Source organism: Nicotiana tabacum, chromosome 23, assembly GCF_000715075.1.
Source record: "Nicotiana tabacum cultivar K326 chromosome 23, ASM71507v2, whole genome shotgun sequence".
In the NCBI taxonomy this organism is placed as follows: domain Eukaryota; kingdom Viridiplantae; phylum Streptophyta; class Magnoliopsida; order Solanales; family Solanaceae; genus Nicotiana; species Nicotiana tabacum.
The window spans coordinates 125,735,323-125,746,617 of NC_134102.1; the positions used below are offsets into that span (position 1 = coordinate 125,735,323).

General features: G+C 32.0%; 1 protein-coding gene across 2 annotated transcripts; it reads right to left on the reverse strand.

The window, feature by feature from the left end:
• Positions 1–768: 768 nt before the first annotated feature.
• LOC107775898 (NAC domain-containing protein 7-like) lies at positions 769–7,329 on the reverse strand. 2 transcript variants are annotated; one of them, XM_075246943.1, is made up of 4 exons: positions 7,095–7,329; positions 4,443–4,625; positions 3,960–4,231; positions 769–3,312 (listed from the first exon to the last, which is right to left on the reverse strand). In XM_075246943.1, the coding sequence occupies exons 2-4, from the start codon at positions 4,600–4,602 to the stop codon at positions 2,755–2,757; spliced, it is 990 nt and encodes a 329-aa protein (XP_075103044.1). In that variant the 5' UTR covers positions 4,603–4,625; positions 7,095–7,329; the 3' UTR covers positions 769–2,754. The 2 variants fall into 2 exon arrangements, with proteins under 2 accessions (XP_075103044.1, XP_016451185.1); XM_016595699.2 differs by having other exon boundaries at positions 6,581–7,328.
• Between the last annotated feature and the right edge of the window lie 3,966 nt (positions 7,330–11,295).

Genomic DNA, 11,295 nt, shown 5'->3' on the forward strand with positions numbered 1-11,295 from the left:
AACACAAAAAATTACGGGGATTCAGTCCCAAATAAAAAAATGGTGAATTAGTTAGTTTATCGTTTACTTACATAATTTATTTTATACTATTAGATCAACTAAATGGTAATTACAAGTGATCATTCATAATAAGTGAGATTGGTAATCTAAAAAGTAAGACAAATTTCCTGCTACCGTAAAGTGAAAACAAAAAGAAATGGTAATTAATTTTATTTTGATTAATATATATATTCCATCTCCTCCCATCCCAATACCTTGGCCTTCTCTATCGGAGTGCATTAGAAATGGTTAATTATGAGACCACGAAAGCACGCTCAATAATGATGTCTTCTGTAAAATTGGCATTGCTTGAAAGGGACTGTCTATATTTGAGTTCAATTTCAACCACAGCAAAGTAAAAACGCATGATTAAGTTTAATAACTGCCTCAAAAAGAAAAAGACACCGTCCTTCATTTCTACTTCTAATTGCATAATTATGTTATGAAATTCTGTGTTCATTCTTTTCTTTCTTATCCACTTTCTTTAAGTATTTAAAACCAACTGAAAATTAAATTCTACACACCAACTTGTACACTTCTGCCTGTCCACCTTCTTCCACCTTAATATTCTTAGAATACAAACTCATCTACTGTTCTACGTCTACCTTAACCTAGGAAGCCATATTTTTTTCTAAATAGCTTCCTATTATAAAGCTTTTCTTCTAGGCATAGAGCTTCTAGCTTGGCAGCAATGGCTTCAAATCAAAGAGAAAGGTGAGCTGAATTATGAAACTTGAAGCAATAACTTACTGGGAATTCATGTTTTAAGTTTAATTCTGTTAGCTTCATTTTCTTTTGATTAATTTTTATTATGCAACTATACTTAAACTTCAAGGTAGGACAAACTGATCAAAGAAAGTTTGAGTGGCTTTGCGTCTGAAGTAGACTTCAAGTTTGGTCATTAATGCTAATATAGAGGGTTAGCCAAGGTTTCTTAGGGAATATTCTGGACCTCAGACTTTAGCTTAATTAGTTTATATCCGTTTAGTTTTAATTATGCTTGCGGAGTAACAGTTATAAACTTTCTTCATGATCTACCTAAGACTAGCAAGCTGGCTTTTATCAGTTTATGTGAAAACTGGACATAACCTTATAAGTTACTCATAATTAATAGGAAGAATTTTCTAATGCAGTTTAGAATTAAGCTGTATTAAGAAGCTTTACTCCTTATTAAGGTGGATAACCATGCATTTACTAAAGGATATTCTTTGAACTGACATCAAGTTTGCGACCTATTACATTTATTTGAATCAATATCATATGACGACTAGCAAAATACTTTTGTTATCGGACCTCCTAAGAACTTTCTCATCTAGAGGTTCAGTTATATATATATCATACTTAAGTGTGTAACCATCTCATTTAAAGGTTAAATTATTTGACATAATATACCTTTATTTATTTAATTTGTCTTCAATACACATTCCTTTTTTAAAAAATGGGCGACAGTGAGACTCGAACAACGGACCTCACGCTTCTCTTTGAGTTGAAATCGACAATAGATTTATGCTGTTAGATTTTCAACTTTGAATCTTGAAATCAGATGTAAAGAGAACTGAGGGAACATTATATTAAGCTTCTTTCTCCCAAGTGGATTTCTAGGGGTATAGACCTAGTACACTCCTTATAGGAGTACAACTTTGTCTTTTTGCATTTAGTTTAATGTATTTCAACCTTCATGCTAAAAGCATTATGAAAAAGCTTAATGATATTACAACCTTCTGTGCACCTAGTTTGATCAGCTTATAGAAACCTTTTGCAGTTAAAGAGAGAGCAGAGACTTTTTTATTTTTATTTGAAGCCATCACCTTCAGGCTAGAGCCTTTGGTTTGGGGGTTAGGCAAGACCCCTACCATGTCTATATATAAGCAAAATAGTACAAAGTAGAGGGAGACATGGACCTTACCTCTACAACCAAAAGTGACTTAGAATTATTACTTAGAAATGTCATCAGGATCAATTTCTTCTTTGGATTAGACTAAACGGGAGGTTCTCATTGTCAGCTTAGTATTTCCCAACAAATTCTTTAGTTCCATCAGCTGGAGATTTTCATCTAAATTTTTGCGGTTGTGGTGGAAAAAGATGCATTGTTAACCTTTCAATCCAACAACAACAAGAACAACATACACAGTGCGGTCTCACAATTGAGGAGCTTACTCAGACCGTACTCCTACCTTGTGAAGATAGATAGGCTTTTTTCGATAAACCTTTGGCTCATGTATATATATCACACAAAGATTTTTCGAGATCACTCAATTTCATAAGTAGAACAATGTGGCCCCTTTAGAGACATCGATAAAATTGGAAAGATACAAAAACTATTATCATAACTTGTGTACAAGAATGATACACCAAATCAAGAATGGTCCAAACTAATCTTTTTTGTAAAAAAGAAAGTACGTAGTAGAGCAATATGAGTGCTGCACTAATGAAAATACATTATCCAACATCCCAGAAATGCCAGAAGATCAGGGACAGCTTACTTTTGTCTTCAGAATACAAATTTATATACGTATTAGAAAGTCCTCTTTAGTTTTTTTTCCTTTTAAATACTGGTTGCCTCGTATAGAACATACAAACTTTTAGCAGGATGCCGACCATTAATACATCACATTTAATTTGAGTTTTATTATGTACAGAAACTGAGGCAATTAAGAATATTAAGTCCAAGCATCATATATTTTCTATGATTTAGCATATACTTATAGAGTGACATTACTTCCAGAGATCAACTTGGGAACTTGAGGCAAGTTCTGAAGCCATTTCTTGACTCTTAAAATCATTTTGAAGCTGCAGATTCATTTGTTCAGAAGCTGGAGAGCTAGAGCAAGCAACAGCAGATGTCTCCATTTTGCTGCAGCCATCTTCTTGACTTAATTGAGATGCAACAAACTTATCGAGTACTCGCCAATCGGTCACTTGATCCACTGCTTGATGATCATAGTTGTTATTAGTGTTATAAATTGAGTTGGGCAGTACCATTTGATTCAAATTGCTTCCATAAGATTGAGGTACTTTGGGTGACTCTAATTGAGGAAGTTGGAGAAATGCATCATTAGGAGGCTGCTGCATATTATTGGTGTAAGCTAAGTGAGGATTGTGGTATGCAGTTGCAGAATATGGATTTGGAAAACGACGTGGAGAGTCGAAATCTGGCATGAAATTAGAAACTTGGTCATCGTTATACCAACATAGTGACTCGTGCTCTCCTTCTCTCCTCATTGTTGTTGCTAATTTTTTCTTGAATACTCTACACACTGCCCAACCTTCTTCCTGCAGGTGAAATATCATCGATAGCATAATGTTAGGATATAGAGTTTATGTTCTGCACACTAACAATGTAAGTAACTTTTACACTATATATTAGGGTTCAGTTGATTATAACAACAGGTAATTCTCCATATTAAGCATGATACGGTAACCTAAAAATTAAATTAATAACCTATTATTATAACCTGTTAAATTATCCTAAAAGTGTACAAATTTCTTATATAACTTAAGCTCTAGAGATAATAATTTCCTTTTTGATAATAGTAGCATTATGTTCTTATGGTTCTTGAGACATTAGTTATAAATGCATTCCGAGCAAAATTGGGAAGGGAATGATTGTTAGAAGCATCTTAACTATTTGACTGCCTAAAAAATCTGAAGGCCGATTCTAGTCAAGGAAAGCACAAAACTTAATTATAATGATCTCCTTTAATCAATTGAAGAAAATGAGGGTGTTTTTTCCGACTTTGATAAACTTAGAACTGGCCCTCATTTTCTATAGCAAACATTTCTGTAGTTAATCCAGAGAAATGTAACAAGGGGAAGAAATTAAATCTTCATAATTAAAGATTTCTTCAATATAATTGAGATAGTTTTGATAGGTTGCATGTGATCAAGATTTAACAAGTATTTTGGTTTAGAATACTTGCCTGAGTAGTGCCATTCTCATTTGTTTCAAGTCTGTACTCATGCATTATCCAATCGGATTTTTGTCCATTTGGTGCTCGGCCTTTATAAAATACCAAGGTTTTTCTCATTCCAATCAAAATGTGCTTACGATAAATAGCCTTATCTCTTCCAGTAGCTTTCCAAAATCCTGCTTTTGTAGCTCTATTTGTGCGAGTTCCAGTTGGATATTTCTTGTCTTTATGACTAAAGAAGTACCAATCACTCTGCTCCTCAGTTCCTATCTTGCACAGTTCTGATAAAATCAAATAAAAATAGTAAGTACAAGACCATTTTATCAAGGGTTATGTATATTAGTAACTTATGTTCCTCGGACTCTCTAAAATCTTGCGGCACCCGCGTCGGATCCTCCAACGTCGGATCCTCCAACGTCGGATCCTCCAAAAATGCACTGCTTTTTGAGGATCCGACACGCATCCGGTCCGAGCAACATAATTAGTAACTACCTTGAAGATCCCATGGCTCGATTTTATAAAGGTCAATTTCCTTAATAACATCAAGGTCGATTCTTTTTGAAGCAATCTTTTTTCTGAGATAATAATCAACTAATTCTTCATCTGTGGGGTGGAATCTAAAACCCGGAGGAACATGTGTAAAGGAATTCATGTCTTTCCTCCACAAATCAAGACCTGCATTAGAGTGAACATAGCAATATTAGCTTCAAAATCTCTAAGGCAAATTAAACTGAAGATTTTGTTTTATTCTTATCGGGCTTTAATAGGAAAGCTTATAACTGTATATCACATATTTTAAGCTTCAAAGAAATACAAATGTAACGAAATTATAGTACACTGTATTCAAAGGGAAAAGGGCAATGGAAAATTACAAATTGATACATACATGTCATATTTTCAATCCATAAGTGATGAAATTGAGAACAAGTAGACAAACGAACATAACATCTAGGATTCAGATAGATTTCCTAAAAATATCAAAACTAGGGCTCAAACATCAACTCACATCGTTGTTTGAAAATTAAATAACAGTTTTCAAGCAAAAAGTCATGCTTTAAGATTAACAACATAGACATGAAAAGTCAAGAATAGAATTACATAAATTCCACAGCTTATGGAGAAGATTGTCCATTTTAAAGTTTCAATGTGCATCCATGTGTGATAATATTCTTTCAAAAAACTCATGGAATATCCTTCATGAGTTAGTACTTTTTAAGTTTTTGTACAGTTAATTAATTTGTTTTTCTTCTTCAATTTTAGCTAGGGGAATTGTTGATTAAATTAAAATTAAACAGTTTCATCCGTAGGATTCTATAGCAAATGCTCATACATAAGGATTTTCCTAGAAGTATTCATATACAACTGAAACAAAAGATTGCATCTCGGAGAAGGAAGGGGGAATATAAAAGTTCAAGCCTAAGTTTGACAATTTCAAAAATGAATTTCGATATATTATTTCAGTCTTTTAATGTTACAATAGTTCCATGCATTGTATTTTATTGTACTCCATAAAGATGAAAAAATAAGTTAAAAACAAGAGCAGCAGGAGAAGAAGAAAGAATTTGGGTTATACTGAGAAAGCATATGATTGGATAAAGGGGACACTAAAATTATCTTTTTCCACATATTTTAGACCAAACTTCAAAATCAAAAGAAACTAACGCATGCTTTATTATATCAAAGTGGAATAATATGATAATTTAAGGGTTTTTTTTTAGTATCATCGTCTTAACATATATATACTAGATATGCATCCTTGCATTAAACTAGCTAGTAACAGGTGAAAAACAAAAGATATTCAATGGTGATAAACCGTAGAAAACTTAAAGATGACTCCCATAATATATCTACACTGAGTTTCCTATTTAACACCGGATATCAAGCCCTAAAAATACAAAAAGTAAAAACAAATTTTAACTATACTTATAAATCACCATGAATCTATGACAGTAAAAATCCAAATTGAAAAAACACAAATGAAGAAAAAACAAAGCAAAAAAAAAGTTTTCCTACGTAAATTAGTAAGTAAACACGTATGTTGAAAACAAACACTAATGTAAATGATGTATGTCGAGGAGTTTTGTTTTGTCAACTTTTGTGGGGATAAAAGCATGAGAGCTCTAATCACTTGAAGATGGATGTGGCTAAAACTACTCAAGTTTGCTTTAGCCTGAGGCATGAACCCTGAATGAAACAAGTACAATAAGTATAATGTTTCCTCCACTCATAAAGTAAAATACTGTGTAATCAAATTTTAAAAAAATACCTTTACTTTGTTCAACTATAACCAACGTAAAAACCACACTTTCTCAAAGAAGTGCAACAATAAGAAGCTTATTAGCATCAAAATAGTGCTAATTATTCAAAAGCATGCACCTAAATATATATCCCAGCACAAATGCACATCTATCCTAAATTTTTTGTCTATTTCTACTTTATTTTTCTAACACTTGTTTAGAAATTTGAAATTGCAAAAAGAAGAAGATCAAGAAAAAGGAGGGATAAATAAAATCTAGGTATTGAATAAGTATTTGATGAAAACAAGAAGTTTTAAATATTTTTGAGACACAATTACAAGACTATGAAAAAAGTGATCAAAGAAGAAGAAAATGAGAAGATAACTAAACAACCTTTATAATGATCCTCTAGAGTTGTTCTTCCCTTGATCTGATTCTTTCAACTCTTCTATTCAGATTTCAGATCAATATAATCCAACTCACTATAAAGGGATATGTAGAAAATGGTTGTTTTTGCCTCCACTCTATTTCAACTTCTGAATAAATACACTGAAGCAGACAAAAAGAGAAGCAATGTTTGAGAGGTTTTTATATCTTTATACTAATTCCCACCTCGGGAATTGAATAACTCTAACTCTCATAAAACCTTATGGTCCTCATAAAATGATCAGATCCCAAAGAAAAGTAAGAGCAGATGAAAAAGGGGAAGAAAAACAAACACCTTTTTATTCCTGAAGAGGAAAGAAAAAGATGAGCTAGAAACAATAGGGTTTCAAAAGAATGACTGAAAAATATGCAAACGAGAATGTAAAGGTCCTATATATGATAGATCATTCTTTTTTCTTTCTTTTCTTCTTCCTTTCTCTATATATAAAAGCAATTACTACTACTATATATTTTCTATCACCTTATCTCTTGAACAGAAAGCTAAGATCATTGCAAAAAGATTTGGGAGGCGGAAAAAATGGTGGCTGAGGCTGAAGCACACTGGTTTCTCCACCACCACCAGTTAGCGATGGAGACAAAAAATATATATTTTTTTAAAAAGCTTTTGTACTTTCACGCTTTTTGTATTTTTTCTTTGATCAAAGAGCTAGATTGAGAGAGAGAGAGAGAGTGAACGTCAGAAAGCTGAGGGCATATTTGCTAAGCCTTCTTAAAGGGAAGACTCCATAGACCATAAGACAACACACCCGACCAAAAAGAGGATGTATTTGTTTATCTTATTTGTTAGGTTATAAAATTTGTGTTGTTGGTAACATAATCATTTTATCAAATATGCACACCATTTACCCCATAATTGTAAAGGGTTGAAGAGGAAGAAGAAACACTTCTTGCCGAAAAAAAGTTACTAACTATTCCCTCCATTCCAATTTATGTGAACCTATTTGACTGGATACGGAGTTTAAGGAAAAATGAAGATTTTTGAAATTTGTGGTTCTAAACAATTCAAAAAGGGCCCAGAGTATTTGTGTGGTAATAAAAGTTTCTCATTAAAGGTAAAATTGTAAGTTTAAGCAAAATTATTTTCAAATTTAGAAAGGGATCATTCTTTTTAGAACGGACCAAAAAGGAAATAGATTCACATAAACCGGAGTGAGTAATTTGACCACTTGGAGTCTCTACGTACTTAGGATGCGTTAAGTACGAAGGAATGAGTTAATTTCTGACAATCACACAGAAAAATACATGAAAAATATTTTTTATTAAAAGGCGGAAAAACTTTTTTATTAACTCATTTGAAATATTTCTGAGTTTTAGAGAGTGTTGAGTGAGTCTATTAGGGTTCTAAAAAGCCTAATTTTCAGCAGGATCGCGTGAGTCTACATGGCTCAAAGGCTAGAGTCCAATTATATTTCCTTAACTTAAAGACATATAGGTATATAATTAAATTGTTGAATTTCCTTTTCATAATAAAAAATTTTAGTGTAGTGATAAAGTTGACACAAAATATTTATTTTAAGTCCTAAGTTTGAATTCCAGGTACAGTTTCTACAACTTTTTTTTATCTCCTTGTTATAGTTTTTGTCTTCCCTAAAGAATTTACCGGGATCAGTATTTAATGCTATAAACTAATCGATACTCTACTTTTTAATAATCTTAATCTTTTTCCATGGAGGGCTGGGCTTGAGAATGAGAATCGAAAATTATAGATGTATGATCCAATGTAGTAACTCCACTTGTTAATACGCGACCACTTTGGTAATGGCATTGCAGTCTCTTGTTCTTCTTTTTGAACTGTAATTGTTGGAAGGGACTAAAAAAGATATTATCTTGTGTATGATTTTAAATTTAGTTTTTTTTCATGCCTTTCCAGTATGATTTTTAAATGTCACCCATTAGAAACGATACATTTTTCTTGTATTTTTTATTTAATCAATTTCCTCCTTTCTGAAACAAACAGCCGCGTTTAAGTTTTAAGGTTAGTTGTGCATACATGATACAACTGAAAGCTAACCATCAAAATTATAATATATAACTTTCCTGTATTAATAAAAAAGAAAACTGACCACCAAGGATTATGGTGGGATAGATACGATTTATCAACTCTTAATTAGAGAGTTTTCAGGTTCGAGTTTTGAGAATGAAAATAATTATGTCCATGGAGGTTTTATCCCATTTATGAACTTGAAAAGCGAATTCGAATTAGTTAGACCAAAAAACGAGTACAGACATTCAAATGAAAATTGAAATATATATTTTTTTAAAAAGGTTAGCTTTTGCAATGGTCTTCCATTACGGGCTCTATATTGTTCATCCTTAAGTGCAAACACAACCAAAAAGTGAACTGAGCTCAAGCCCCTTTCTCAATTACAATACTCTTGACTTTTTCTGCGCAATAATAATTAAACACCATAAAGAAACTATAAATAAAAGAGTGCAAAAAGTTACTACTATGAAAATAAAAGAAAGCTTTCGTGAGGTTTAACATTATAAAATGCTAAAACGTGAAATAAAATGCAACTTCACGCTTCCTCTGGTTGGTTGGGTCTACAATTTAATAACATTTCTTTTTCCCCAAAGGACCATACCATACAGACCGACCCAATACAACTTTGAAAGAGACTCTTCTCCAAAAACAAAAACAAAACAAATTAAAAAACAAAAATTGAAAATTAAAATTATAAATAAAAATAATCCAGCTAGGCAGAAACAGCTTTAGGTCAGCCAATGTGTGGGGCCGTAACGGTGGAGAGTGGGTCCCTTTGTAACGGAATGATGGCTGTATATTTTGGGGTTACTTACTTACGTGGCGGCAGTTAATGGTTCGGCGTGGGTTAATCCTTGATCATTAAGCTCACAAACCTGGCTTTGTTTTTGTGGAGGACTGTCCCACAACCTTATCTTCCAACAGGAATTGCTTTAACTACTCCCCTAAAGTAGTTCATTATTTATTTATTTATATTATTCCTAAGTAAGAGTATAATTTTACACCATCAGTATAAATTAATATAACAATGAGTAATTCTTCGAAATGAGTATGGTAATCTGAAGAAATAGAGCAATAACCTGCTACAATATGTTAAATTGTGTTAACAACATAATTTGTTTTATATTATCAGTAATGTAAATTAAATTTATTTCTAAATTATAAGGCCTCAAATAGTTAGAATTAGGTGTTATATATGAGTTTGAATGTGATTTGAAGGCAGAGGCGGATACGGCATTGCTGCACTGGGCTGAACCAAGTATTTTCGATGCAGAAATATACACAAATTTAGATTAAAAGATTCATTCAAATTGAAACAAGCAGAAGGTGAAGGTCTGAATCCATTATATATGCATGAATTTATATTAAAAGATTCATTCAAATTGCAACAAGTAGAAGGTCTGAATTCATCATTTTAAAAGTATAATGGATTCGATGCTAAGAATTTTAAATGTTTGAATCCGGATCTCTCTGTTATGTTGTTGGTATTACATAATTGACTTATTAAATATGCAAAAAGAAGACAAAGGTGTATGTTAACATGGTGACAAGTGTACCTACATAATGTTAAAATAAATAATCACAAGTGCTTGTGCGTGCCTATTAGTTAATACCCAACCCTTCACTTTAGCTGTTAAAAGGGCCTGTTCTCCGCCTGTGGTTGAGGAGAAAAGGCCATTTCATATAATTAAAGATCCTTCCCTATAGTTTTCTAGTTTTCTTTGCTCATGAATCAGAGTTAAACTAAGGGTTTTCTCAAGTTTTTTTTAGTATAGAAGTGAAGCAAAAGTTACAGACGTTATACAATGGTCATCAGGCCAACCTACCATCGCTTATTTGGCAGCCCGTTCTGAGATTTAATTTCTTGTATGAAAGCTTCACTATAATTTAAATACGCCCTTTTTGTTTTACTTTTTAAGCCACTTTAATTAATTAAGTTAGAAGTGGAAAAGTTACACCATTTCAATAGGACAATTAACTAGGTAATTTTCTTACTTGATTCTTGCATGACTACATCACACGTAAATGCATTTATAAAATTATGGAACATCATTGTATTTATGTCATGGTGTGCTACAGTAACACTATTTTGGCAAGTTAATGTGATACATGCAGCAAAAGATGATAAGTACATTTACACAAAAAGAACTCTTGTAGTTTTACTTTAATCATTTTGATTTCTATCATTGTATGTATACGTAGTCATGTAACTTTGGCACAATGAAGGTTGAAAAAATGAATTAATTATGAAAATTTATCACCACTCCTTGAAAAGTGAGAAAATAACCTTGGCTCTTTTATATTATTTTATGCTATAACCAAACTTTTCTATAACATCTTAATTTGTTTAATATTTTTGATTGTTATAATAAAGTGCTATTATAGAAAATATATATTATAATATAATATGAATAATTGGTTCCAAAAGAATATGACTATTACAATGAAATGTTACTATAATTAAAGGATAGTTATTATAGAAAAATTGATTTGTTAAGTTAATTTTATACACAAGCTAATATACGTAGCAATACATCATTTAAGGAACATAAAATGGCGAGGTATATGGTGTATTTAATGGGGACAAAGAGTGAAGAGTCAAATGATATCATGGGCTTAAATTAATACATAACAATTGCAATCTCATATGTGTACTAAATTAAGTGGCAATTTTTCC